General features: G+C 50.4%; 12 protein-coding genes across 12 annotated transcripts; 6 read left to right on the plus strand and 6 right to left on the minus strand.

Moving 5' to 3' along the window:
• Nucleotides 1-462: 462 nt before the first annotated feature.
• ASPGLDRAFT_1208055 (class I SAM-dependent methyltransferase) lies at nucleotides 463-1,833 on the minus strand. Its single transcript, XM_022540177.1, has 3 exons — nucleotides 1,438-1,833; nucleotides 840-1,367; nucleotides 463-790 (listed from the first exon to the last, which is right to left on the minus strand). Exons 1-3 carry the CDS (start codon nucleotides 1,673-1,675, stop codon nucleotides 663-665), a joined length of 894 nt encoding a protein of 297 aa, XP_022395213.1. The 5' UTR covers nucleotides 1,676-1,833; the 3' UTR covers nucleotides 463-662.
• A 2,258-nt stretch (nucleotides 1,834-4,091) lies between these two features.
• ASPGLDRAFT_138754 (AMP-binding enzyme domain protein) lies at nucleotides 4,092-5,868 on the minus strand (the record flags this gene model as incomplete). The annotated part of the gene is made up of 2 exons (XM_022541638.1): nucleotides 4,092-5,555; nucleotides 5,629-5,868. 2 exons carry the CDS (start codon nucleotides 5,866-5,868, stop codon nucleotides 4,092-4,094), a joined length of 1,704 nt encoding a protein of 567 aa, XP_022395214.1.
• A 915-nt stretch (nucleotides 5,869-6,783) lies between these two features.
• ASPGLDRAFT_40708 (class II DAHP synthetase family protein) lies at nucleotides 6,784-8,100 on the plus strand (the record flags this gene model as incomplete). The annotated part of the gene is made up of 1 exon (XM_022545255.1): nucleotides 6,784-8,100. One exon carries the CDS (start codon nucleotides 6,784-6,786, stop codon nucleotides 8,098-8,100), a length of 1,317 nt encoding a protein of 438 aa, XP_022395215.1.
• A 528-nt stretch (nucleotides 8,101-8,628) lies between these two features.
• ASPGLDRAFT_40709 (chorismate synthase) lies at nucleotides 8,629-9,906 on the plus strand (the record flags this gene model as incomplete). The annotated part of the gene is made up of 3 exons (XM_022545256.1): nucleotides 8,629-8,663; nucleotides 8,716-9,077; nucleotides 9,128-9,906. The coding sequence occupies 3 exons, from the start codon at nucleotides 8,629-8,631 to the stop codon at nucleotides 9,904-9,906; spliced, it is 1,176 nt and encodes a 391-aa protein (XP_022395216.1).
• A 424-nt stretch (nucleotides 9,907-10,330) lies between these two features.
• Nucleotides 10,331-11,662, plus strand: ASPGLDRAFT_78156 (SMP-30/gluconolactonase/LRE family protein; the record flags this gene model as incomplete). Its single annotated transcript, XM_022549946.1, has 1 exon — nucleotides 10,331-11,662. The coding sequence occupies one exon, from the start codon at nucleotides 10,331-10,333 to the stop codon at nucleotides 11,615-11,617; it is 1,287 nt and encodes a 428-aa protein (XP_022395217.1). The 3' UTR covers nucleotides 11,618-11,662.
• A 368-nt stretch (nucleotides 11,663-12,030) lies between these two features.
• ASPGLDRAFT_78157 (putative glycosyl hydrolase family 88) lies at nucleotides 12,031-13,475 on the minus strand (the record flags this gene model as incomplete). The annotated part of the gene is made up of 4 exons (XM_022549947.1): nucleotides 12,031-12,114; nucleotides 12,162-13,032; nucleotides 13,096-13,274; nucleotides 13,326-13,475. The coding sequence occupies 4 exons, from the start codon at nucleotides 13,473-13,475 to the stop codon at nucleotides 12,031-12,033; spliced, it is 1,284 nt and encodes a 427-aa protein (XP_022395218.1).
• Nucleotides 13,476-13,795: 320 nt separating this feature from the next.
• ASPGLDRAFT_1510868 (MFS transporter) lies at nucleotides 13,796-15,573 on the plus strand (the record flags this gene model as incomplete). The annotated part of the gene is made up of 3 exons (XM_022542217.1): nucleotides 13,796-13,835; nucleotides 13,896-14,830; nucleotides 14,899-15,573. The coding sequence occupies 3 exons, from the start codon at nucleotides 13,796-13,798 to the stop codon at nucleotides 15,484-15,486; spliced, it is 1,563 nt and encodes a 520-aa protein (XP_022395219.1). The 3' UTR covers nucleotides 15,487-15,573.
• Nucleotides 15,574-15,929: 356 nt separating this feature from the next.
• Nucleotides 15,930-17,354, minus strand: ASPGLDRAFT_86462 (aldehyde reductase II; the record flags this gene model as incomplete). Its single annotated transcript, XM_022550388.1, has 2 exons — nucleotides 15,930-17,089; nucleotides 17,223-17,354. 2 exons carry the CDS (start codon nucleotides 17,352-17,354, stop codon nucleotides 16,022-16,024), a joined length of 1,200 nt encoding a protein of 399 aa, XP_022395220.1. The 3' UTR covers nucleotides 15,930-16,021.
• Nucleotides 17,355-17,683: 329 nt separating this feature from the next.
• On the plus strand, nucleotides 17,684-19,953 carry ASPGLDRAFT_182486 (GMC family oxidoreductase; the record flags this gene model as incomplete). The annotated part of the gene is made up of 6 exons (XM_022543027.1): nucleotides 17,684-18,024; nucleotides 18,096-18,335; nucleotides 18,395-19,055; nucleotides 19,116-19,582; nucleotides 19,653-19,696; nucleotides 19,752-19,953. The coding sequence occupies 6 exons, from the start codon at nucleotides 17,684-17,686 to the stop codon at nucleotides 19,853-19,855; spliced, it is 1,857 nt and encodes a 618-aa protein (XP_022395221.1). The 3' UTR covers nucleotides 19,856-19,953.
• Nucleotides 19,954-21,176: 1,223 nt separating this feature from the next.
• On the minus strand, nucleotides 21,177-22,858 carry ASPGLDRAFT_160637 (phosphatidylserine decarboxylase family protein). The gene is made up of 2 exons (XM_022542460.1): nucleotides 22,621-22,858; nucleotides 21,177-22,566 (listed from the first exon to the last, which is right to left on the minus strand). Exons 1-2 carry the CDS (start codon nucleotides 22,653-22,655, stop codon nucleotides 21,270-21,272), a joined length of 1,332 nt encoding a protein of 443 aa, XP_022395222.1. The 5' UTR covers nucleotides 22,656-22,858; the 3' UTR covers nucleotides 21,177-21,269.
• Nucleotides 22,859-23,058: 200 nt separating this feature from the next.
• Nucleotides 23,059-23,828, minus strand: ASPGLDRAFT_53569 (MARVEL domain-containing protein). Its single transcript, XM_022548017.1, has one exon. It carries the CDS (start codon nucleotides 23,788-23,790, stop codon nucleotides 23,134-23,136), a length of 657 nt encoding a protein of 218 aa, XP_022395223.1. The 5' UTR covers nucleotides 23,791-23,828; the 3' UTR covers nucleotides 23,059-23,133.
• Nucleotides 23,829-24,401: 573 nt separating this feature from the next.
• Nucleotides 24,402-27,135, plus strand: ASPGLDRAFT_182493 (glycosyltransferase; the record flags this gene model as incomplete). The annotated part of the gene is made up of 5 exons (XM_022543028.1): nucleotides 24,402-25,225; nucleotides 25,279-25,439; nucleotides 25,485-25,848; nucleotides 25,902-26,252; nucleotides 26,305-27,135. The coding sequence occupies 5 exons, from the start codon at nucleotides 24,402-24,404 to the stop codon at nucleotides 27,035-27,037; spliced, it is 2,433 nt and encodes an 810-aa protein (XP_022395224.1). The 3' UTR covers nucleotides 27,038-27,135.
• Nucleotides 27,136-27,291: the final 156 nt, after the last annotated feature.

Raw genomic sequence — 27,291 nt, forward strand, 5'->3', positions numbered from 1 at the left:
TGGGGTGCCCAGATTCGACGCGTCCCCCCCCTTGAGCAGGAGGCGTTTCGGGAAGCGGTTGAATAGTCTGGCTAGGAGATTGGGTCTCCTGTGGTTGTGTATACCGGTTTGGGTCCAGATTGATTGGTGTTGGGGTTGGTTGGTCGTCTATATCCATGATGGATGAGCTTTCAGCGGCATCACCAAAGAGGTCGCTGGCTCTGCGTTGTTTGGTGCCTGGAGTCGCCATTTGGAGAACTGGGGGCATCTTCTTTGGGGGCATAATGTCGAGTTATCTGGGGAATATCTCGATTTCATGGTCTTCTGAGTTTACCGATCGGGGCGGCACTTTCAGGGATGATTGAGCGTACGATAGCAATGAATTCTCGCAGGCTAAAATGTAATCTGATCGGCCTAACAAGAAATCCCTCGCTAAAGGAACCAATAACACATATATAATCGTTTTCCTTTCGCTCCTAACGAGCAAGAGGGCTCATAACCTTTTGGTGTGTGTGGATAGTTGGTTTGATTGGGTGCCTATCGGCTCAGGCTAGCTATGTCTACTGGGCAGAAAGCGAGGGCGGTCAAGCACGTGACCCGGTGGGTACTAACATCACTTGTGGATCACGTTAACTAGCTAAGGTGTACGCAGCCCAATTAGCTAAGCATAATTGTGAAGAATCCTATGCCTTTCGCGCGGTCAACCATCTGATCTTAGGTGTATATCCAATCTGCTTCATTTCCTTCACTAGCTCATCCAACCACGACAGATACTCCTCGGTGGTTTGGGCCACACCAGGGATACCCTCGGCTGGTTCAGTCAGTACGGCACCGGTAAGATTAGATACTAGATAGCTTACCAGGGATCTTCCGCGCCAGGTGGCGAAAGGATTGTGGCAGAAGTTCTGCCGTCCAGATGCGGTCTTGGGGTCTCTTGGAGGTAGCACCGTAGCCCAGGGGGTAGGTTTGGACCTTCATGTCATAAAAACCGAGCGAGAGGAGCAGATCCGGAAATTTCTTCCAAATGTGAACATCCATGCCGGATGACTCTGTCGACCACTCTTGCACCCTGGCCAATTTCTTCTGCTGCACCTGCTCGTCCGTGTACGAACTAAGAACCCATTCGGCTTCGACCAATTGCAGCACGCCGCCGGGCTTGACCGCATCAGCCAGATTGGTCACCACCGCTGTCCACTCGTGCGTTCCGATTCCCCAGACCAGCAGCCGTTGGTGCACCAGGTCGAAACTGTTCTTGTATCCCCATGACTCTGGAAGGGGCTTCCGAATGTCGTGCTCCCGGAGATGAAGACGGGGATCGGGGCGGAATAGTGCACTGCCCAGGTCGATCCCACAGAAGTCCAGATCGGGCCGTCCGGCGCTCGCCATATCTGTGAGCCATGTACCTAATTAGTCGCGAATTAGTTATACCCAGTCTAATTCGTTCTGTGTGTCCTATGCGGCTCAACTCACCATCGGCGCATCCCGAATCTAACACCCGGGCCCCAATGGGCAAATCGATTGGGGTCAGCTTATCATCGGTCGCCGCCTTGATAAAGAAATGCTGTCGCTGCAGGCGCTCAATTTCGTCCTGATGGTGGGGGAGCAAGTACGCCCCTTCGGTTCCCCTGAATTCGTCCTGAGGTTTGTTTCCCTCAGAAGGGAGATGTATTGGCATGGGTTGAATTGGTGCTTCCATGTTGGGATTCTCGATGCTTTTATCCACTTTATGTTGTGCTAGACTTCTCTATTTTCCTTCTCATACCCTGAACGGTGTCTCTTATATATGTGTATCTCTTGACATTTAAATCAAATCATACAGGTATTAACGACAGGGACGACTTCAACCCTCTACTCCGTCGCGGATGTCCGAGACTATCACAGCCATGGTAATCACAAGTCCGGTGCATTCTGATAGATAGGGAACATAGTCGCAGACCAGGGGGATGTTGGTCATGCATCTCAATCGTCCCGTTCCAGCCTGTCCACTTTTGTCCGGCGTGGGAGTGGTCGTTGATGACAGACATGGGCAGTTCTTTCGGAGACAGCGACAGCAATTTTCCATTGCCATTTGTTGTTGGAACTCCGACGACGAAACCGATAGCAAGCACAACCCCTCACCGGCTCAAGCATTGCAGAACAGGGGTTCCAATCCTCCCCTGTAGTCGAATACGAGGTGATCTACTCTGACCCGTGTGCCGCGTGTGACGGCCTGGTCATGTTGGCTGGCTGTCACGTGAAGTGCGTTGTTTGCCTTATCAATGTTTGCAGCATTAACTTCTTTCTTACTTCCTGTTGTCAATTATTCTTGTCGATAGCTACCTAGGTTGAATCCATGAGTTGGTCATTTCATTATCCTAGTTGAGCACCGTGGCACCTGTCTGCCGCTTGAATTCCTCTTTCACTGCTTGCTCAGACACGGTGACTATAGAGCCATCATAGCCAATATACTGTTTAACAGCACTAGGAATTAGAGTGGCATGGACAATCCGCAAAATCCGCTCCGAACCCACACCAAATCCGCATCGGTGTGGACTGGAAGGAGATTTTCTCGACCCGCAGTGGATTCGGATTTTGAGGACTCAACCCGCAATGGATTCGGAGAATCCATTTGGTGTGGGTTGGATTGGATTGTGTAAATTGGGTGCACCCACAGCCTCCGATTACAGATAATACAGTCATATTACAAAGGTGAGTAAATATCAATACTTGTAGACTGCAGTGCATCCTTCTTTCTTCTCTCTTTATATCAATTATACTTGTCACTAGCTGTGACGGTCCCGAGCAATATGAGTATATTGGTAGATTATCTGACAAAATTCTAACATGAGGAGAGAAAAGGAAAGAGGCAGGCCTGCCGGCGACGAGCTATCTAATGTGTGCGAAGGGTTTAAGCGAGGCTCAGTGACTGTCCATGCTCAGTGAATGTCTATGCTCCGTGACACTAGCTGCCTAGATAAGGACTCGTGGAAAGACCCAACCCTCGACGTTAAATAGATACATACATACATCAATCAATCAGGAGTCAAGGCGGAACCACTGGATAGCATACGATGACGAGTATATGCAAGATTCTTAGAAGGGAGAATTGCAAATTGCTATTTTGATGCGAAAAACGGCTACGCCTCAGGAATCACGTGGTGGGTGTATGGAGGTATACGAATATGCGGTCTTGGCAGTATATTATCTACCACGACTATACCAATGGCATACCAAAGGGTATACCACTGGCGCAGGGCAATGGATATATAAAGGCACCTCCTCTCACGTACTTAGGTTAGTCCTTCGCGATCAATACAAGTCATTCAGCATTGGTTACCTTTCTAGTTGACTCGTCCGCACTAAACGAACAATCGAGAGTACGTACTCTCGATTGGCCTTGTTTCTCTACTCGTCACTTTACCAACCATTTACTACGCACGCAGCCTGGCGGGGGCGATATATCCAGCAAACCCTTGTCTTACGGACTATCGATTGCGCGCTTGAGACTTGGAGGCACCTGAGCAGACACTAGGTGAGCCTCCATCTCGAGACTATACTAACTAGAAACCCTAGGTACGATACGGGAGAGACAAGGTTGTGACAATACCATTAGATGTTTTAACAGTTTTTCAGAGAAGGGCCTGAAGGGGAAACGCGGAGAGGAAGTATATCAATGCAATATAAATAGTGTATTTAACATTGATAGTTTTACCTACTTAACAGAATAGTGATCAGTTATCCTTAATACTTGTCAAGTATTTTTTTTAACTTGTTGGTTTGACCTCAGTACTGCAAAATTTGTAAGTCTCTTTACAAATATTTCAATTTGTTATAATTATATTTATAATTATCAAGGTATTGTTAAATTAATTCAAAATATTACTAAGATTTTAACGACAGACTGCGTTTATCGGTGGATAATGTCTTTTTCTCATTGTGGGCGACCGGAATTATATGGACCAGTTACATGGATCAACAGGGACTATGTTTTATGGAAAATCACGATAGGGAAAAGGGCTATCCTATAGACGCAAAGATGTATACAGTGACTGTCTTACTCGGGGATGTGGCATAACATGTGGTAACAACATAATAGAATATACGCCAAGCATCAAACACGATGGCAGTCAGCATTAAACAAACTGTACATGAGTTTGTTCTGCCGGAAAAGCCACACTACTTGCCATGTCGATAGGCGTCGCATGGCCCATTCGCTTGAGCTCCCTGCGATTGATTTTGAATCCCGTAGTGGGAAAATGCGACAGACATCGAACTCCCCCAGTCAACCTCCTCAGCCCCGTCAATTTGGTGCTAGCGAACTGCAGAATCTCCTGCTCCAACTGTACCAGAGGCTGGCGCCCCTGCGCATGCTCAGGCTTGGGGATAATGAAGGCATTTGGCTCATCTAGCTGCGTGAACTCGTTGCGAATACCCACGACCACGACGCTGGCCACGGCCGGATGCTCAAAAACTACGGCTTCCAGTTCCGCGGCTGAGATGTGCGTGCCATACCCCTCACCCACCTTGAGCAGCTCTTTAATGCGGTCAATAATGAAGACGTTGCAGTCCTCATCCAGATAGCCGTAGTCACCTGTGTGAAACCAACCCTCCACATCAAAGTCGCGATTAGCCTCCTCATTGTCCTGGTAGCCTCGGAAACGACAGAGCTGATTGCGCACAAGAATCTCTCCGGACTCTCCGGGTCCAAGTTCTCGCCCGGTACCCGTACTGATGACCTTGGCCTGCATGCCGTTCACCAGGGTGCCGCTGAACCCGCTGCGGCGCGAGTACTCGTCGCGTTGCACGGCGATTAACATTGTCTCTGACGTGCCCCATTCCAGGTCCAGATGCACACCATTGAATCGCTCTGACACTGTTTGCCGAAGATTCTCATGCATCGGCGCGCCAGCTGTGAGCAGCCACTTGATGCTGCTGACATCCACCTTCATTCCATGCAGGTCGGCCCGTGCCAGGCGGGCTGCAATGGGTGGAGTAATGAACAGAAATGTAATGCGGTGGCGCCCGATTATATCCACCGTGGTCTCATCGAGGCTGCCTTGCATCAGGACCACGGGGATACCCAATAGGATGTTGAGCCCCATGTGCAGCTTGGCATTGATGAAGAATCCCAGTGAGAGTGGCGAGAGCCACACATCCTGGCTAGGATCTGTGTTGTCCGGTATCGTACCAATGGTGCCCTCCATGCTGGCAATGAAGTGCGCATGGCTGGTCAACACTGACTTAACCCTACCCGTGGATCCGCTCGTTCGATTGAGAAAGGCATCATTCTCTGCAGCCTCCGCCTCGGACTTCAGCCGGAAGAGGTCCGCGTCAGGCTTTCCGCATAGAAGTAGAGTGTCCAACGATGCCCAGAGTTGACCTGCTGTGTGGTCCAATGTAATCAGCCGGGTGGCGCCAGCCAGGTTCGCTGATACCTCGGCCAGAACCAATAGGTCGCTGTCCGTGATAAGCAGCTTGGCATGCGATTCTAGCAAGCGAGTAGCAATATCCGTCTCGGACATCTCCTGTTGCACGGGAATGAGAGCTACTGTGGCTCCAGCAGCCAACGCAGCAAAGTATGCGATGGGATATTGGATCTGCGTTCATTAGTATGGAGGGATAGTAATGCATGCAAAGCAACTGAGAATGAGCGTATCCTACTGTACATACCTTATCCTTGGCAAGGATACTGACAACATCCCTAGGTTGGATGTCGTACTCAGAACGCATGAGATCGGCAAAGCGCCTACTTTTCTCCTCGAGCTCCACTAATGTGAGGGTTTCTCCCTTTCGGTCGTCTCGATACAACACACGACTCCATGGATATGGACGTCGGCCATGGTGGAAGATGTAATTGAAGACATCCGTATTGGGAACCGGGGGTAGAGGGAACTTGGATTCAAAGATCATGATTAACCGCTTAGGCAAGTAGTTGCAAGTATAGACGTGATCTATATAGATGAGAGTATAGCAGAGCAACTGTTAAAAGGCGTTGTGAACGTCGTTGTAGTTTCTACCTCGCCCGTCATATCGCTGCGAAGTAGTGGGAGCTTAAATACACACAGCTACAGCACAGGTATACCAGCGCTCCTCTCACCTTGGCATTGCATATCTGCGACTGCAAACCTTGCAACTCCTATCACGCATGAGCTTCTCCAGGCCAAACACGGTGCAATGCCGCCGACTGTGACCGGAGTTCGTATGCACTTGACAAGGCTCCGCTGAGTCCATGCCGTGAGATCGCAGCGAATGCTCTTAGGTGGTGCTTGTAGACATCCAAACTCCGTTACCTTTGCCTTTGTAATGCAGGGTAACGACTTCCATTGCCTCTGGACCAATCTTGCATTGCATCAAGCCCACTTCGAAGCTTATCACCACAAAGTTCCGACTTGCCCCACGTCTGAAGAAATCCAAGGAAAGTGATGCCTGCAGCCATTTCCTGGCCTGATAGGCACATAGGAAAGGTAAATTATGTGCGTAAGGTCGAGACAACGACCGTCAGCTCCGTTCAGGGCTGGTGGGACTCCGACCGGACCCGGATGGCCACCGGGGATTATATGGACTTTCTGCAGCACCCGTGCAGGATGAATGAGGCTTGGTAAATTCGAAGAGTATCAGCCTAGCATTGAGGGTATTGGTTCTATTCAGGGAATCATATCTTTTCGTACCTATTTATTTCTGTGCCCTCAATACTGTTTCGGTCGGGGGACGGCGTCTGTCACCAACTCTGTGGTCTTATATTTTGAATCAGAACACAAGTTAACCAATTTGGCTTCCAATTTATTGTTCCCACTGCTCATATATATATATATATATTTATCGAAGATGGTGTTTCGAATGCTGGATGAGTTTACCCAGCCAGATGTCTGGACTCCTCAGAGCTGGCGAAAATGTCCGATAATCGCTCAGGACATCGATTATAAAAACCCCAAAGCACACGACGATGTTTGCAACACGATCGCTTCACTGCCGCCACTGGTGAGCCCAATTAAGATCGAGCTGGCCCGACAACACTTTGCGGCGGCTGCTCTAGGGCAGGCATTCATCTTCCAAGGCGGCGACTGTGCGGAGAGCTTTCAGGATGTGAGGCCGTCGGTCGTGCAGCAAAAGGTGAAGCTGCTGCACGAACAGTCGCATCTAATCAGCGACATGCTGCAGCTGCCCGTGTTAACAGTGGGGAGGATTGCAGGGCAGTATGCCAAACCGCGATCTGCCCCCACTGAGACGCTTCCCAATGGCTCGCAGGTGTACAGCTTCCGTGGGGAGAACGTCAATGGCATGCATGTGCATGACCGAGATCCCGATCCTAACCGTCTCCTGCTGGGATACTTCTATGCGCGGGCGACCCTAGACCTCATGGAATCGTGTCCATCCCTGCCCGGTCCCCCGTCGGGTGCCATGGTTCCGGATCGCGACCTGTTGGCCAACGACCTCCTGCAGGAGCTGGGCCAGAGGAAGGGGCCTATCTTCACCTCACACGAGGCGCTGCATCTGCCCTACGAGAGTGCACTTACGCGCGGCCGCTACAACACCTCTGCCACCTTCATCTGGATTGGCGAGCGCACTCGCCAACTCACCGGCCCTCACATTGAGTATATTCGCGGCGTCCGCAACCCAATCGGAGTCAAGATAGGTCCGAGTATGCAACCACAGGAGCTGACTGAGCTCCTCGACTCCCTTCTTGATCCACGGGACGCGGCAGGAACACAGGCGGGTCGAGTGACGTTGATTACACGACTGGGTACTGACCGCGTCGACACAGTGCTTCCAGCTCTCATTGACGCCGTCCGAAAAGCAGGGCACAGACCGGTGTGGATGTGCGATCCCTGCCATGGCAATACCAAAAGCACGCCGTCCGGAACCAAGACCCGGTGTGTGGATACGATCGTGCGCGAGATCCTCCAGACGTACCATGTACATCAAGTCCACGGGTCCTTCCTGGGGGGCCTTCATCTTGAACAGACTGGTGAATTTGTCACGGAGTGCGTGGACAGTTGGGATACATACTCCGAGGAGGAGCTGACGCACAATTATCGGACTCTTTGTGATCCGCGACTGTCTTACATGCAGGCCTTAACCGTCGTTCGGTCGTTTCTCGATCATGTCCGTCCACTTAAGTCGAAGGCGAACGGACACCGGTAGGGGGTTGGTGTTTTGTAATTTTATATCACTCCTCTATGTGTGTATGCTGGTCACTAGTTACAGCTTGGGACCTGTCAAATGACCCAGGTCGCGATTAATAGAACACAAGTTTGAAACTGTCTCTTGGGTATCATGATATTTGCTCCAAGTAGAGTGTAGGATAATGTACATTCCATACGTCTACTACAGCCTCAACAGGCTCTGACCTAACACCCCTCGTTTCCATACTCGGTTTCTGCATTCACAGAGGTATGATAGAAACTAAACCAGGGTCTACCCTGGATCATCCGGATTTAATGAGTAGGGAATCTATTGGCGCCGGAGGAAAACGGTCGTTAGTAAAGATCGGCCCTCATAGCGCCATAGCTAACAGACTAGCTATCTTAGTAGACCTACACCTTGACTGACTCAGGTATCGGAGTAGATGGTCCTTGCTCTTTTGGTCGTACTTTCGAATGAATGGACACTACTCTTTAAAACGATCTACAGTTACGGCCCTCAGAGGGTAGTGATACATGGGCAACCGAGATGTCTACGTGGGGTCAGTACTTTCGAGTCACTACGTATGTATCCCTTTTCTCTTATACTTGTCTGATGTCTCTGACAAGCTATTAGTTATGGCGAGTCTCACTGCCGGTCTGTCGGCTGCATAGTCGACGGCTGTCCTCCCGGTCTGCAATTAACAGAGGACGATATCCAACCTCAACTAACTCGTCGACGACCGGGGCAGAGTGTACTCACCACTCCGCGCAATGAAAAGGATCGCGCGGAGATTCACTCGGGCACCGAATTTGGGCATACCCTTGGCACCCCCATTGCTATCATGGTTCGCAATGAAGACCATCGTCCAAGGGACTACGGGGGTCAAACAATGGAGGTCTTTCCTCGACCTGGACATGCCGACCTGACCTATCTCCAGAAATACGGCGTGAAAGCCAGCAGTGGAGGTGGACGGAGCAGTGCACGCGAGACGATAGGTGAGCTGATCTACCATGACCCCCGAGCAGAGACTTATCCAAACCCGCAGGCAGGGTAGCAGCCGGGGCCATCGCAGACAAATATCTGCGTCTGGTCCATAATGTCGAAATCGTCGCCTTCGTCTCCTCGGTGGGCAGAGAATATCTCAACCCCCCTACTCCTGAACATCCTAGCGGAATCAATCCTGAGTTCCAACAGAGGCTCAAAGGCATCACCCGGTCCATCGTGGACCAGTTCGAACCCGTTCGATGTCCGGACCAGGAGGCGTCGCAGCGCATGATACGCGTGATTGAGCGCTTCCGCGACGAGCACGACAGTATCGGTGGCACCGTGACATGCATCATCCGCAATGTCCCCACGGGATTGGGGGAGCCCTGTTTCGATAAACTCGAGGCCAAAATGGCGCATGCAATGCTGAGTATCCCCGCCACTAAGGGATTCGAGATCGGATCCGGTTTCGCCGGGTGTGTCATGTCTGGGTCAGCGCACAATGATCCCTTTGTCCGACAGAATCGGGTACTGGTAACGAAGACGAATCACTCGGGCGGCGTACAGGGGGGAATCTCTAATGGCAGCGCTATCTACTTCACCGTGGCTTTTAAACCGCCCGCCACGATCGGTCGGCCACAGTCTACGGCGAATTACCAGCTACAAGATAGTGTGCTCGAAGCCAAAGGGCGCCATGATCCATGTGTGGTGCCTCGTGCGGTGCCCATTGTCGAGGCAATGACTGCGTTAGTGCTCATGGATGCGCTGATGGCCCAGTATGCTCGAGATGCGGCCAGGGGGATTACTGGTGCCAGCGGATGGGGAAATAAATGTGTATAGACTATTGAAAACATACGTACTACATGTGTACATCTAGTATTGGACATCAGATGAGAAGAAGGCTCTCATCCGGGAGACTGTACATATGAGGCGGCGGCCACTGACGAGAGTCCGTAGTAGCCAGAGGACGTTAGACTTGGTCTATAATACTCGTTTACTAATGATGATGAATTTGCAGATGATAATAACTAATAGGTAACACCAATAATACATAATTGAATGGTCTTGTAGAGCGCTCTAGTCGCCAATTAGGAGAACATGACCATTTCATACATGGCGCCGGGGAAGCAGCGACGACGACCATGCAACTCCGAAAGCCTCCTGAAAATACGTGTCCAATTAATAATATTGCCTACTGCTGTATATAGAAGAGATATCGCCTCATGTCTAGACCCTCCATCTTTACATCAAACCACTGAGGAAGATGAAGAGCATTCTCGCCATCGCTGTGAATGCCGCCATCGTGGCCGGCATGGTCGTCCTGGAGCCACGCCAGTACCAGCAGCGACCCCTGGCACCAGGCAAGACGATCGATGGACTGGCTCGTCCGTGTATTGCGCCTGGCGTCGTGTGTGTCAACCAACATGCAGCCAACCTGCCGTATCCCTTCTGGCGTGAGTCGCCTAACGGCACCTTTGCCAACAATCTTGCCGACATTGAGATCGGAGGGGTGGAATCCACTTCCTGGACGCAGGTGGCCTCGGCTAACTTTTTGGTCTTTGATGAGACTCGCGGTCGTCAATTGCTGGGAGAGACGCCCAGTGTGGACTTTATCTTCGCCGTAAGTCCATGGGCGTTGCACGAATCGCCCACCTTTGTCCCGGGACTGAACAAGATCTTCTTCTCGGAACTGTCACCCATCCTGGAGCAATTCGTCATCGATCTGAATGCCGAGCCATACACGCTGTCTCAGTTCAAGGCAAATCCTCCTATCTATGTGCCCAACGGCGGCTTCTACCACGACGGACTGATCTACTACTCCGTCGCCGGCAGCAATGCCACCAGCCAACGTCCAGGCATTATCACGTTCGATCCTTGGACCAACCGCACCTCCACCCTGCTGAACAACTACTACGGACTCACCTTCACCGATTGCGACGATGTCATTGTGGACCCCGTCACCGGGTTCGTCTGGTTCACCGTGCCCTACTACTCCTGGTGGCTGCAGGTCGCAGACACCGCACCGCAGCTCAAATCCGCCACATATCGCTTCGATCCCGTCACAGGCTCTACAGTTGTGGTGAATGATGAGATGCGCTCACCCAACGGCATCGCCATGAGCCCCGATAGGAGACACATCTACATCACCGACACAGAAGCGGCGGGTCAATCAGCGCCCATCTCACTCGATATGCCCAGCCCGGGAGTGTCAGGCCTGCTGTTCAACACGACCGGCAAGCGCACCGTGTACAAGTTTGATCTCACCGATCATGGCCGCGCCATTACCAACAAACGGCCCATTCACTACGATGCTATCGGCACCGTGCCGGATGGACTCAAGGTCGCTCGTAATGGGTGGGTGGTTACTGCTACTGGGAATGGATTGAGCGTAATGGATGAGTATGGTGACCTGATTGCCAGGGTGCAAACGAATTTTACGGTCAACAATTTTGTTTGGTCAGATCAGGATGATTATCGTGAAGTGTGGATGGTTGGCCAGGGGGGTGTTGGTCGTGTGCGATGGGATTTGCAGGGTCAGAAGGCTGCCTGATCTGGAAGCTACATAGTCAAGACTTGTTTTTCGCGAAAATGGAACGGAAATAATAATATTTAAATAAGTTATGTCTTTATATTTTTTCTATCTCGTCCTATTTCTGTCTGATTAGTTGATATACCTTTGTTGTTGTTTTTTTTTTTTTTTTTTTTTTTTTTTTTTCGGTCGAGTACGGATTCATCATGACTCAAATCGCGCGAGTCAACATTACAGAACTGCCCTAATTAATCTGTCATCATCGAACCGTGGGAATGGTTCGACATATATGTGTCATGGTCCCTTTTTTTTTTTTTTTTTTTTTTTTTTTTGAGAATCAGCTGTTTTGTCTGCACTCTGCTTACTTCCTTTGACTTATTACATCTTCTGGCTATATATCCGCGCCATCATCTGCATAGCTACCAGATATCAACTCAGTGCTCCATTTCCAAACTCGACAGCACAAACGCACTCGTTCCGATCAAGCTATTCGTCATCACAGCGCGATGCGTATAATACTAAGGAAGTTTTTAGCGACATCCAGGACCCGGAGAAGACTACTTACCTCGTAATCCAGTTTCTCCTCGTGCAAGCTGGCAATAATACTCGTACCATGGAATTGAAGGCTACCATTCTCTTCATCCTCCACTACAAAGTGATCTAGCACATCCTGATACAACGCTCGCGCAACGCTCATCACCTTGGCACCCCAAAAATGCTCTTTCAACTGCACATCATTCTGCAAAAACAACTCCTGATGTCCCGTCTCTCCGGACAAGTAACCCAACCGTACTCCCTTGGCCAACGCAAAGGAAATCATGGCACTGGCGCTCGCCTCGACAAAATTTCCAGGCTCCCCAGGTCGATCCATCACCTGCCAAATGGCATACCGACCCGTCACCCGAGTCGAATCCAGAATCATCCGTACGGTGCCGTGTGCCAGTCTTTGGAAAATATCGAGGATACCCTGGAATACCTCCTCCATTTTAATCTTTCTGTCCTTTGATGGTGAGAGCCTGTCCACGATTTCAAGGGTATCGACCACCCCAATCATATACCACGCCAGACTCCTACCCCAGAGGATGGGACTGGCCCCCGTCATAGGATCTGCCCATGGCGCACCCCTCGACGCATCGTACCCGTGCAAGATAAGCCCAGTAGACGCTTGTACGCTATTTTCGTACAGAAGTTGAAGTTGCCGCAGCGCAGTATCAAGGTTGGTGCTCTCATCACCATATATAAATCCGTAGAGAGTAGCAAACGGAGCAAAGGCGTACATCCCATCGCTGTAGGAGAGATTGCCATATGCTTCGTATGGAGGCGGCGGGTCAACGAAGTACCAGAATCCGGAGTTTTCGTTGCGATATTGCAGATCTAGTGAACGTCGGAGCGACTTGAGTGTTTGGCGGTGCAGCGGAGTGTCAAGATGCGCCTCTCTTTACATGCGGTTATGTCAGTAGGTGATGTTAGAAGTGGGTAAGTGAGTGAGTTGTACGGACAATATAGATCGACCGATACACAGCCGATCGAGGGAGAGATGGCGTGATGAGGCGGATGCGTTGAGGAGGTCTCCGATGTTGGTGTCTACGCTTTGGCGGTGATAGGCACTCCATTTGGCGATTTGTGCGGCGTCGGTAGAGCGTTGGATAACTGCATGGAGGGATTCTTGAAACAATCCCTGTCCTTTTCTTGAGAATTGTTCTTTTTTACTCATTGATGAAAGGCTCACCTTCTGGATTACGCCGAGCAGCCCATCGGCTGGATTGATTCCTTCACTGCGAGAGATAATGCTCTCCAGCATCCAGGTGGAATACTTTGGTTGGAGAGCATGGCTGGTTAGGACCAGTAAGTACAAACAGGACAGTATGTTAAATATCATGTTGTTGATTATCCGGCTTGGATAAAGACAATCACAACAAAGACCGCCGGAGAGGGGGGGGGATAATGTTACTAGATATGAGGTTCCAGAACAAGACCATCTCCTCCGGGCAGAGCAGTCCTAAGCCACCGCCCGGAGTTGGTGGTCGTTGAGCCCGGAGTTAGATGGTCGATGAGTAAACACAGCACTTCACCTAGGAAGCGTAGATCGTTGACCAATCGCTTTAAATTACTTCATGTCCTCATGCCTTCTTCTCTTCGTCTTCATTCTATTCTGAATTATCTCTTTTGTCATTTTCAATCCATCGTACGGACTTCATCATGGCTGCAGAGTCGAATCAGAAGGAAGAGATATCGGAGGGTGAGTTCATTCTTCTCTCCAACTAAGAAGACAAGAGTTAATAGCTTACCGTGACATCAGCCGTCCTTGTAGATGAGAAAATGCCCGAAAGTAAGGACGAACATGTCTACATTGCCAACACCCTTTCCTTCCCTCGCCAGATCATCTTCATCGCCACCATTTGCTCAGCTATGTATACCAATCAGCTGGGACTCGGTCAATCCATGGACATTGTGCGCATTATTGGCGAGTGGTACAACTTGACCAATTCCAACGATCTCTCATGGCTCATCGCTGGTTACAGCTTGACAATTGGCACATTTGTGCTGATCGCCGGCCGTCTGGGTGACGACTTCGGCCACAAGAAGATGTTCATCATCGGCATGAGCTGGTACGCCCTCTGGACGCTGGTAACCGGACTAGCCGTTTACTCAGACCAGATCCTATTTATCATCGCCCGTGTCTTCCAGGGTATGGGGCCTGCCATGACGCTGCCCAATGCCATTGCCATCCTGGGCCAGTCGTATGCTCCCGGCCCACGCAAGAACATGGCCTTTGCTTTTTTCGGTGGCAGTGCTCCCTTTGGTGCTATCTCGGGTTTTGCAACGGGGGGTCTGTTTGCCCTTGCCTGGTGGCCCTGGGCATATTGGAGTGCAGCAATTGCACTGGCATGTCTGGCTGTTTTCTCATCGTGGGCGATTCCACCGCAGCCCAAGTCCCCTCCGTCTGGGAGGACTACCCGTGAGAAGATCATGCATCTCGACCCGTTGGGGTGTATGACTGGTGTTGCTTCGCTGATTCTTATCAACTTTGCATGGAACCAGGCTGCGGGAGTGGGCTGGCAGCAGCCATACGTCTATGTGTGTCTGATCCTTGGGTTCGTGTTTGGTGCTGCATTTTTCTGGGTTGAAATGTACTGGGCTGCAAACCCAATTCTGCCGCTTTCCGCGTTCAACGCGGACATTGCCTTTGTACTTGGCTGCACGGCATGTGGATGGGCTGTGTTCGGAATATGGGTAAGTGGGAATCACCACAACTGGCTATACTGTTATTTAGAAGAACCCGCGCTAATGAAAAAAATCAGGTATACTACGCCGCAGTCTTCGTCATGGATATGACCAATGTCAGCCCCCTACTTCTGGCAGCATGGTACAGCCCTGTCATCCCCTCTGGCCTAGCCTCCGCGTTGGCAGTAGGCAAGCTCCTCGGTCGGGTCTCCGCAGCATGGATCATGGTCGTCGGAATGATTTCGTATCTGATCGGATCGATTCTGGTAGCCACCATGCCAGCGCACCAGATATACTGGGGAAACTTTTTCTGGAGTGTGCTGATTATTTGTGTGGGCATGGACTCGTCATTCCCCGCGGCTACGATTATCTTCTCGGACGCGGTATCACCCAAGTATCAGGGAATCGGCGCCAGCGTGGTAATGACGCTAGTTAACTATAGTATTTCCTTGGGACTGGGGTTTGCAGGAACTGTGGAGAGGGAGATCAAGAATGGTGGTGATACACACGAGGATAAGAAGAGAGGATATCGCGCGGCATTTTACTTTGAGGTTGGATTGGCTGGCTTGGGGTTGTTGCTGAGTCTAATGTTTTTGATCAAGGATGAACGGAGGAAGAGAGCGAAGAAGGCCAAGGAGGTCGAGGAGGGTAGTCAGAGTGCTTGAGTAGGGCCCGGATAGGATGGGATGGGCAGACTGCGATGATGCAATACAAATGGAAAATCGTTTAGATGAAGATTTGCTATGTATAAGACATCTTTAGTTCCCCGTTAATTATTGTGTTTCGTGAAATGAAAATCGATACGTATTAAGATTGTTTTTAATCGAGATTTTTTATAAGCATACGCTTCATACAATGATTGTAGCAATAACGCTGCATGAACCAAGACATGGTGGCGAATATGCCACACGGTTGATTAATTCGGATGAGATGAAAGCGAAAAAGTAAAATAAAAAAGATATGGAGAATGGCTGGGGGAAGGATGATACCTAGACTGCCCTGACTTGAGCAAAACGAGAAGGCGCCCTGAACACTCCTAGAACAATGCGGTGGAGGTATAACATCTGGAGGTTTTCTAACGGTGGTAACTTGATTCAAGTGTATTTTTGTTGACTAGAAGATACTCGACATAATCTCCATGCTCTCATTGGTGTCAATCCATCTTTACATACATATTCCTAGTCCGTCTAAGAGCACCAGTTAAGGAAAGTTCGACCGCTTCCACTCCGGATCACTGTTTAAGCAATTATCCTTCACGGTCTCAAAGAAAGAGGTAAATCCCACACGACCGTACCGTTTCAACAGCTCCTGGGGCCTGGCAGTGTCAACGATACTGCGATCATGGACCTGATTTGGATCATCCGCGGGCCAGGGTTTGCTCGGATCAATCTTGCGAAATGCGCTCAGCCAACTGTTAAAGTTGAACGGGCCCGTCATGGCCAGCAACCGCTCTGACTGCACGTCCTCATGCGTCAATCCAGCGATATGCAACACCGAGACATCTGTAGCATCGACAAAGTGGCGCGGGATGAAAGTCTGCAGGGGCTTGAAGTAGTTGACCGGATCATCGAAGAATTCCTTGACCCAGCGTCCGGTGCTACCATTCTGTTTGGCGTGGATGATAGGACCGACGATAAAATCCGGCAGCACAGAGTTGAAGACAAACGCAGGCTTGTGCTGCTCGGCGAATTTCCAGAATTCGCGCTCGGTGGTCGTCTTCAGTGCCGCGTAGACGTCCCAGCACCGCTCCGGCTCGTAGGGCGCAGGCCGCCACGCGGCTTCGATGCTGCTGTCGTTCCATGAGTTGACGTCGACATGGATTTCCTTTCCGGGCTGTGGAGTCAGAGCGGCAATGGCGCTGCTGGTGAGCACGAAGCGCTTGACGCTGGGCTCCTTGGCGGCGCTGGCCAGGATGTTGCTCAGGCCCTCCACCATGGGCGTGATGACCTTGTTGGGATCGTTGCCAAATGACAGGTCGCTGGCTACATGGGCGACACCGTCGACGCCCTGCACGGGATCGTCGAATGCCCCCGGAACAGAAATGTTGGGAACAACCACCACCTCGAAGGAGGCATTGGGGTAGCGTTTTGTCACGGCTTCTCGGATCCAGTCGGCTTTGTCATGGGAGCGCACCGTGCCTCGTACTTTGTAGCCGCGTTCAAGAAGGTTCAGGGCCAGGTGAGAGGCGAGAAAGCCATTGACTCCCGTGACCAGGACGAGGCCACCAGTGGGGACGATGGTTGGACTAATTGGACCCATCTTTTCTGACTTGGTATTGGTTTGTAGAGAAAGGGTGTGCGAAACAGAGAATTTGCGGTAGACTTCACTCGGTTGTAAATCATTTGAGTTGATGAACACGGCTGATATCACGCCAGTAATATAATAAGTTATAACGATGTACCACGCGTTGGATAACAATTATGCGCTGTGAACACTGCCCGTCTTCTCCGTCGACAATCCAACTCCGATGGTCCTTATGATGTACAACAACATCGGAGTTGGAGGTAGTTTGTAGTCTGCTGTTCATCTCCATTTTGGTCCAAGATGAATTCAATTATTTTTCGCTGGAGTCAATAAATTTGGAGGCCAAGACTAGACTATTCCTTCAGCGGTCAATTGTACGGAAAAGATGAGCAAGGCTATGCATGCACCAGTGTACTCCGAATTTGAATGCTCTCCTCAGAGCGGACATTTATGGACACGGATGTGAATGGAATGAATTATCATCTGAAAAATCCAAACCAAGATGGATACATAGTAAAGAATTGTTGAAAAAAAAAAAGGTTCTATTAATTAGGTCAACCGCACCACCACAAATGCTTTCTCCGAAGTTCACTTTGAAGAAGTGAAAAAATTAAAGAAATGCTCTCGCCCTTCCTTGTGCTTCTTCTACTTGTCCTGGCAGAGGCCTTCATCACCGGTCGCACTGGGAACAACTCTTTCGACTATGTGATTGTCGGAGGGGGCACAGCCGGCATTCCCATGGGAACCCGACTGGCGCAGGCTGGGTACGATGTCGCCATTGTCGAGGCAGGCGGCTGGTACGAGGACTCTGAGCTGGTGATCTCGTCCACTCCGGCCTTTGGGTTTGCAAACAATGCGGTTAATGATTGGGGGTTTCAAGTCGAGCCTCAGCCAGGTATGAGAGGAAGGGTGTTTGGTTATCCGCGTGGGAAGTGTTTGGGAGGCTCTAGTGCACGCAAGTAAGTCTTTCAATTCACGTACTTGATTTTGGGGAGGTTGATCGCATGACATATGATGTTAACGGGAACAGTGCGATGATATACCAACGAGCACCCGCTGGTTCATTTCAGAAATGGGCCGACGATGTTGGAGACCAGAGCTACGCATGGTCTCGCTTCGAACTGTACTTCAAGAAAAGCACCAATTTCACAGCGCCAGATCCCATTCGGCGAGCTGCTAATGCCACGCCGCGATACAACGCCGATGCTTTCTCTACAGATGGCGGTCCGTTGACGGTGACTTACGCCAACTGGGCGTCTCCCATCTCAAGGTAATTCATAATTACCCTGGGGACCATGAACTCGAGCCGTCTCAAGCTAACTTCTGCAGCTGGATTCAAAAAGCCATGAAGGCAGTTGGCATTGGCGATGTGGGTGACTTCAACAGCGGCCAGGTTATCGGGTCGCAGTATTTCCCACTCACCGTCATCGCGGAGACGCAAGAACGGGCATCGTCTGAGAACACATATTTGGATGAGTCTCAGGATCTGCCAAACCTGACTGTGTACACTGAGACATTAGCTAAGAGAATCCTCTTTGACCATGCGAAAACCGCAACAGGAATAGTGGTCGAGATGGACGGTGCCGAGTATACCCTCTCCGTCGACAAGGAAGTGGTACTCTCCGCTGGAGCGTTCCAGTCCCCTCAGCTACTGATGGTGTCGGGCGTCGGCCCCGCAGATACGCTAGAGTCCCTTGGTATTCCAATCGTGCATGAGAGTCCCTACGTCGGACAGAATCTGGTTGACCATGTCTGGTTTGGAGCCGCGTACCGCGTCAACGTCCCAACCTGGACTGAATGGGCCAACGATGGCTTCAGAATGCTTCGACTGTACGTTGATGACTATAGAAAGCACCAGCAAGGACCATTAACCGCCAATGCGGGTGACTTTGGTGCCTTTGAAAAGATCCCTGATAGTTTGCGAACAACGTTCACCGCAGACGCTCTGGATGATCTTGCAGCATTCCCGGACGACTGGCCAGAGGTTGAAGTGAGCCCCCTCCCCCCCCCCCCTTTCTAATAAAATCTGATCATTGTTAACGAGCTCAAGTATATTGCCTCGCCCATGTATCTCGGCAATTTCGATGACCCAATGGGCAGGCAGCCCAGAGACGGCTACCAGTACGCATCCATCACCGCCGCCCTTGTAGCCCCCGTCTCGGTGGGCAATGTGACGATCCGTTCGGCAGACACAAACAACCATCCTGTGATACACCCCAATACGCTGGGTTCTTGGACAGACAAGCAAGTTGCAATCGCCGCCTTCAAGCGCATCCGGGAGATCTTCGCGGTCCCGGAGTTAGCCCCTGTGCTTCTTGGTGAAGAGGCCTACCCTGGTAAACATCAAGTGCAGACTGATGCAGAGATCCTCGAGTATATCCAGCAAGACGGACTGGCATTCTACCATGCCGGTGCGTCTTGTGCAATGGGGGATCCGGAGGCGCCGGATAGCAAAGCCGTTGTGGATAGTAAGGCACGGGTGATCGGGATTAATGGAGTGAGGGTTGTTGATGCTTCGTATGTTGACTTTTCCCCCCATACATACTCCGAATACCAAGCCTGAGACGGGGACTAATATATTCTCCAGGGCCCTACCGTTCCTCCCTCCGAGTCATATACAAAGTGCTATTTGTAGGTTATCCTATTTACCTCCCTATTTTGGAGCCTGATGTCTAACTGGAATTAGATGCGCTGGCCGAAAAGATTGCCGATGCGGTGGTTGAAGATGAAAAGGAGAAATGGTCAGGAGATGTGATAGGTGCCGAATGGCATGAGCGGACTGATTTGTAGTTTTGATGTTTTTGGTCTATGTCTGACATAACAATCTGATGCTACCATCAGGTTTGAGAGTAGTAGTAGTAAATCCCTCAGGCTTTCGCGGCCGTGGGCTGCATGCAGTCTTCTGAGCTAGTATATCCTGTGTAACGGCTCGATACTAGTAGATAAAACGAATAGTGTTCATATCTAAACTAGGTAGCCTCTCGAGGAGAATATCATGTAGTCAATAATATATAATAGCAAGATAGGCTGACAGTCAGATCCCTGAGCTGATTCAATCTAATCAATATCGGAAAGCTAGAAAAAACCAAATAGTACAAACGAAAGGTAATTTTGAGAGGACATAGTTCATTTAATATATGTTAACAATATAAAGTGTGGCCCTTCGCCTCCCCCAAGCGACGACGAGGGCACGACCCGCCATGGAAAACGAGTCCGCGCCTACGGGGGCACTTCACACAAGCGCTCGTGCTCAGGATTGTGGCATATAATGCTGGTACTAATGAAAGGCCTGGATGATTATGTCGGCAATAAGCTCGTCTTATTGCTGGTTGAAACCGGGTGAATTTTGATGCGTAAAGTGCCTCGGGAAACCCGCATATTCCTTGTCCATCTCAGTTTAGATTGGAGGGACCTTGCTTCAGACCAAGTGCTCAATTCTTGCCTGACGTCGCACTTCCTTGTATAGAGTGCACAAAAGGATATGTTACTGAATAGCGCAAGAGACAAATAAAGCGCACCCGTTAATCATTCACTTCGAGAGCCTAGACTTCCGTTTGACAAACCAATGCGTAGGCCCTCTTGCGTTATCACAGAATCGCTGGGTGAAATGTATTCGTCTAACTGTCGAAAGTCGATGACCCACGTCGAAAGTGGCCAGTGTATACCGTCTCTCGCACCGAGTCCAAATAGCTTCAGCAGAAAACTGGGCTTTTTGTATGCTATTTGTTGGATACTGTGCTTTCGAAATGACCTCTCGTGATGTTCGGGAACGGTATTGGAAGCCAGCATACATATAACGTATTGCAGCATTGTACAAACAAGTAGTGAAAAGCAGACAAGCATAACAGAGACTAGAAATGATAGTGATCTACCTGACGGTACTCTCCTGTGTCATTAATGGACGTGCTCAGAGCCCCAGACGAGAAACTAGTAAGCAGCAGAACCGGTCTCCATTTGGGCTTACAAAGGACAGATGTAGTCTGAGCTAGTGATGAGTTGATGGTCAATTGATGGACGGTGATGAATAGGACAGCAGGTTTCTCCTTCAGGTTAGCCGCTAAAGGTGAATGGCATTACGTGATAATAGTGCTTTGATCCTTTGAATAGTTACCTAAACGTTAAAGATCAATTTCATATATAAAACCGAATTAAACTACATAGTACGTAGCACATAAATAAAACATCATACAACCGCTAAAGACCACTAAGAAACAACCGCCAACTGCTCATTCACAGGCAAAGTATCCGCCGACTCTGAAGGCAAGGAGCGGAAATTGATTCCTGGCCTGAAAAGCAAACAATGAGTTGATCCACCGTAGTGGAACATTCCAAGTTCGCTTCCCTTGCTCACAGTGTCACCTTCTTTGACATTGATCTCGCATGTTGATACCTCCGCCAGTCCGACTGCCAGGAAGGCTACTTGTCCAATCTTTGGGTTATCAGAATCGATCAGGATTACCGCTCGTGTGGCTGTGGCCGTGACATCCGCGGGTTGGGGATCAGTGTCTTGTCCTTGTCCGAAGAAGCTTGCTCCGGGTAATTTGGAGAGAAAACTGCCGCCGGTGTTGATGCGGTTTTGGTCATAGTATGTGCCTTCAATAACGTATGTCTTCGACACTTTTCCACTAATCGGTGCGTGCCAGCGGTGATAGCCCAAGACGCCGAGGGCGGCTTGGTACACGGTACCACCGATGAACGGCTGCGCAAGTTGATCGTCTCCCAGCATTTTCGGCAGAGAATACTGCGTACCCTTGACATCAAGCTTCTCACCACCACCGACGCCATGCGCGACCCTATACGGCTTCGACTCGCATGGGTTGATAATAACACTCGAATCATCCGCCCCCGCAATAGGCCTCACACCCTCCCGCAACGGCCTCGTAAAAAACGCATCCCAAGACTTAAACCCATAATGTACCTCCGCCGCATCACAAACATAAACCTCATCAAAGCCATAATTCCCCCCACTCACGTTCGCGGCTTCAGTGAGAGCCTTCATGGCCGACTCTCCGAGCCACCCGGTCGCCGTGTCGTTAAGCACAGCCGCCGACTCAGGCGACTTAAGAAACTGTCCCCACGCTTTAAGAACCTTCTTTATTATCCCGTTTACAGCGGGGTTCAGGAATGCCGTGAGTCCGCTCGATACACCGAGCGGCCAATCGAGGACCGCGTTGATCGGCATTCCCACTACCCCGACTCGGTTGTGGACGTCGGTCCATGTCGGTGCGGTCGTGAGGAGCTTGTCCAGGACTCGTAGAAAATGCTTGTAGTCCCGGATCGGAGGGGATTTGGGGGTTTGTCTGTTGCTGAAGAAGCTTTTGTTCGGGAGTTCTTTGAAAGTCGAGGTGAAGAGGTCGTTCACGACGGAGTCGGTCTCGATTAATTCGCCGAATTCACGGAGGACGGGATGGAGGTCGCGGGGCTCGTTATCTGCGTCGGAGATGACCTTTGCGAGCCATTCTTGCTGGACGCTGGGGTCTGTGGGCATCCAGTCTCCGAGACTGTAGTTGTTAGTGTACCTGTTCCGGTCGGATATGCGATAGTGGAGGACATACCGGAGAAGTTCTTGCTTGTCAACTGCTGTACTCATTTTTGTCTGATTGTATATGGTAGTATTATGTTGATGGTTGTGATTGATCTCAGACGGAATAGCGAGTTATTTACATCTTGTTGAATTCCGAGCTATGATGTAATCATGTATCTGGTACAGATCGGCTCATAATGCGCGTCGTACTAGGCAGTGCATTGTTTCAGCATTTTCTATGGACTACAGAGTACACATTTCGCATGACCCACGCGCATACTCTGTACTCTGTATATTCCACACTGTATTGCACATTTCCGTATTTGTATAGTTTTCATGCATGCGGGGTTCTTGAATGGTCACCCCGCGAAGGCATGACATCATGGCATACACATCTACTAGGGCAAGGACGATGACCCCATAATAAATTTACAAGCGCCGCTTGACTGCCGAGAACGAATTATAAGTTGTTGATGGTATCTTTGGGTGAGATGGCGGGATACGCGTCATGGATGTAACTTATGTAAAATAGCATAGATCTTGTTTAATATTTGGCACCCTTCTCACCCTTCTCCGCCTTCTTGATACTGTCCCAGTCACCCTCACTCATATAATCGGTCTCACTCTCAGCATAAATCACCCCCCTCTCCTCATCCCCAACCTTCTCCTGTTCCTGTTCCTGTTCCTGTTCCTGTTCCTTGTCCTTGTCCGTTCTCCTAACAACCTTCCTCGTCCTACAACACCAACCCACCGCAAGCACAAACGTCCCCAACCAAAGCACCATACAAACCAACCCAACCCAAACTCCCGCCCTCATCCTCCCCAAACTCCCCGTAGCACGCACATAATCCCCCTCAACACCCCCATCCCGCCTAACATAAATATTCCCAAAAACACCCGTCTGCGCCATCCACAGCACAAACAGCACAAAGTCCCAAGTACACCATCCAACCCGGGTGACGGTCACAAAGCAGTGCACTATGCAGGTAATTGCAGAGAGAGCGGCGACGATTTCGGCGTAGATCCATTCGGAGTTGGCGGGCGTGGAGGTTGTGGTGGAGTGTGCGAGGTCGATGCCGTAGAGGGCAGCGGTTATTATGGCGAGAGTGAACTGAAGCGTGCGGAGGGCGGTGCGGGTTATTAGGCCGCAGGGGCCGGGGTTGTGCCAGTATTGGTCGAGTTTGGGGTTGGTTGGTTTCATGGTTGGGGCTTGTGGGATGTGATGAGATGCGTTCTGCTTGAGGGTGGAAATGGATGTATAAGCAGTAGTCAATATTGTAGTAGTTTTTTGTTTGAATGAAAAGAATGTCCGGTCAGAAATGAAGAGGGGTCCGGATTTAAGAACCAACCTGCCATCCCAAAATGGAAACCATGCATTTTCTGATACCTGGACAGCACTAACCCAATCAAGTAATTCTATCGTACTCGTAAGCTGATGCCCAATCACGTTCAAGCAGGAAGTCCAGAAGCGGAATGATGTTCGGTATGCGGCATTAGCGCCGTTCGGAACCCGCTCTAGGGCTCTGAAAAAAAGTCTATCTATGTTGAAACCTTCTATATTTGGTGCTTCCGGACGTTATTCGGATAAACAGCGCTAATATGAAAGGGTTACGGGGCTGATGAGGTTATTCCATGGATATCTACAGGTGAAATGTTCACATGGACCTTTAGTATCTTGATTGTTTGTTCGCGTTAAAATTCTCTTTCTTTCTATTTCCCTCTTTCTCCTTAGCTGACTCTGACTGTCACTATTCATAACTTACCTTTCCGGAGTTTAACTGGGGGAACCAAAAACATACAACAGTGGTTAAAATGGCAAATCCCGTTAACGACAACCGGGACCCCCCTCCCTACGAGGCGATCTCCCCCGCCAGCCCCGAAACAGAGGACTTGTCTCCTTCAGACGTCCCGCCGTATCCTGCCGCGCCTCTTCCAGAAGTCACTACTACCAATGACGGACGTGTAGACGTCCGAGTTGGACAAAGGTTCAGCCGGAACGTGGAATGGTTGATGCGCCGCAGCAGCACCAGACAACCCACAGACGAACATGAAACCTCTAGGCCACGACCACACCCAACATGGAGCATCAAACTCAACATCGTCATCCAAGTCGTCGGCAGCCGCGGTGACGTCCAACCATTCATCGCCCTTGGCACAGAACTCCAAAAACACGGCCACCGCGTCCGACTAGCCACACACGCCACTTTCGAACACTTCGTCACAACCACCGGTCTCGAATTCTACCCACTCGACGGGGACCCCGCCGAACTAATGTCCTACATGGTTCGTAACCCAGGTCTAATCCCCAGCATGAAAAGCGTGCGGGCAGGCGACATCCAAAAGAAACGTGCCATAATCGCACAGATCCTCGATGGCTGCTGGCAGTCATGCATACAACCGGATCCGCATTCTGGGAAACCGTTTGTGGCAGATGCAATTATCGCGAATCCGCCTAGTTTCGCGCATGTGCATTGTGCGCAGGCGTTGGGTGTTCCTGTGCATCTTATGTTTACTATGCCGTGGACGAGTACAAGGGAGTTTCCGCATCCGTTGGCGAATTTGAGTTATTCGGGGAGTGATCCGAGTTTGGGGAATTTGGTTTCGTATCATTTTGTTGAGTGGATGACTTGGCAGGGGTATGCTACTTTCTAAGATTAACAAACTATCATACTAACTTGTGTGATTGCAGTCTAGCGGATCTGATTAATGGCTGGCGTAAAGATGTCCTTGAGTTGGAACCTGTGCCCGCTACTGAAGGGCCGAACCTTGCGGAAACGCTGCAAGTACCGTTTACATATTGCTGGTCTCCAGCGTTGGTTGCAAAACCGCCCGATTGGGGATCTCATATAGGTCAGCTCTTCTCATACCACCTCATTTCAATTCTAACGAGATCAGATGTCTGTGGATTCTTCTTCAGAGATCCACCAGCCTACCATCCACCAGGAGACCTCGTCGAATTCCTTAATGCTGGTGATACACCAATTTACATCGGTTTTGGAAGCATCATCGTCGAAGATCCAGAGAAGATGCTGTCCATTCTACTACAAGCCGTCGAAATCACCGGTGTGCGAGCCATCATCTCCCGTGGATGGTCTAACTTCGAAGCGCCCGGGAATTCGAATGTTTACTTCCTCGGAGACTGTCCTCACGAGTGGCTTTTCCAGCATGTGGCTGCTGTAGTGCATCATGGCGGCGCTGGCACGACCGCTTGTGGGTTGCGGTACGGGAAGCCAACCACAATTGTTCCGTTTTTTGGAGAGTAAGGTCCCCTTATCATTGCATGGAAAGGTCAATCATTGATGTCTTGTTTAGTCAAGCATTCTGGGGAAGCATCGTTGCTTCCGCAGGCGTAGGCCCGAGTCCTATTCCACAAAAGTCTCTCACGGCAGAGAACCTGGCGGATGCAATCAAGTTCTGTTTGGCCCCCTCTGCTTCCACTACAGCCCGGGCTCTGGCTAGAAAAATGAATAGTGAATCTGGAGTCCGGGCTGCAGTCGATTCATTCCATGCTCATCTCCCACGAAAGGAGATGCTGTGCGATATCCTTCCAGATGAACCTGCTGCCTGGAGGATCAAACGGGGGAAAACAACAGTGCGATTATCAAAACTGGCAGCTTGTGCTTTAGTACGTGAAAGACGTCTTCAGAGAAAGCATTTGAAACGGTGAGTATTTACGACAGTACGCGGCAATGCAGACAGGGCTAACAGAAGGTAGCCTCGAAACAAAGCCCATCGTAATCGACATCCGACGGTGGGACCCTCTCACAGCCATCTCATCAGCCTCATTATCAACAATGAGCGGCATGGCAGATGCCACAGCAGGCATAATCCTCGACCCATACCGCGAATACAAACGCCATAGATCAACATCAAACCCAGAAGACACACCCACCACAGACCCCCAAACTAGCAACCCAAACCACGCCCGCCAAATGCTCCTCCTCTCTCTCACCAGCCTAGGCAAATTCCTCGGCCGCGCCTCCCGCGGCGCCCTCCTCGACCTTCCCCTCGCCGCAACAGAAGGCATGCGCTCTCTCCCGCGCCTCTACGGCGACCCCGTACGCAACCACACTCCGATAACATCCCTGGAAACTGGCGCTCTAGTCGCCTGGTCCACCTTCATGCACGGCGTCTACGAAGGCGTAACAGATATCTTCGTGCATACGTACCGTTCGAAGAAAGAGCAGGGTGCGCTGGGCGTTGCGAAGGGTTTGACGAAGGGGCTTGTTAGTTTGACGGTTAAGACGGGGAGTGCGACGATGGGGTTGGTTGCGTATCCGAGTCAGGGGGCTTATCGGGGATTGAGGAGGGGTTTTAGGAAGGGGGTTGGGGAGAGGGTTGAGGAGGGTAGGTGGGTGGAGGGGGAGGAGATAATGGGGAGGGAAGTTTGCGATAGAGAGAGGGTTTGTGAGGTTTTTGAGGAGGTTGTGTGTTCGAGGGAGATATAGCGTATGGTCATCCATGTCATTGCATATTGTAGTATAGCATTTATTTATTTCATCCTAGATATATATGTGGATAGCAACCGCACTATATATAAGACCAGAACCACCCACCCAATGGTAAAAAAAATCGAGAAAACACAGAAACAAACCATTGAAACCCAGGAAACCCCCCCTGAGCATCGGCTCTCCCCGTCAAAAATATCACCCATTCTTGTCTCGCCGCGACTTCCCAAAACACAAAAGACGTTAGCCCTTAA

This window comes from Aspergillus glaucus (genome assembly GCF_001890805.1).
Source record: "Aspergillus glaucus CBS 516.65 unplaced genomic scaffold ASPGLscaffold_47, whole genome shotgun sequence".
Lineage (NCBI taxonomy): Eukaryota > Fungi > Ascomycota > Eurotiomycetes > Eurotiales > Aspergillaceae > Aspergillus > Aspergillus glaucus.

Excerpts from the sequence above, each read along its gene's own strand:
- ASPGLDRAFT_1208055 (XM_022540177.1), bottom strand. The coding sequence starts at position 1,675 with ATGGAAGCACCAATTCAACCCATGCCAATACATCTCCCTTCTGAGGGA. Across the intron at positions 1,368-1,437 it reads CGCCGATGGTGAGTTGAGCC|ATATGGCGAGCGCCGGACGG; the intron begins GCATAGGACACA and ends CATGGCTCACAG. Across the intron at positions 791-839 it reads CCTGGCGCGGAAGATCCCTG|CCGAGGGTATCCCTGGTGTG; the intron begins GTAAGCTATCTA and ends TGACTGAACCAG.
- ASPGLDRAFT_160637 (XM_022542460.1), bottom strand. The coding sequence starts at position 22,655 with ATGAGTACAGCAGTTGACAAGCAAGAACTTCTCCG. Across the intron at positions 22,567-22,620 it reads GACAAGCAAGAACTTCTCCG|TCTCGGAGACTGGATGCCCA; the intron begins GTATGTCCTCCA and ends TAACAACTACAG.
- ASPGLDRAFT_53569 (XM_022548017.1), bottom strand. The coding sequence starts at position 23,790 with ATGAAACCAACCAACCCCAAACTCGACCAATACTGGCACAACCCCGGC.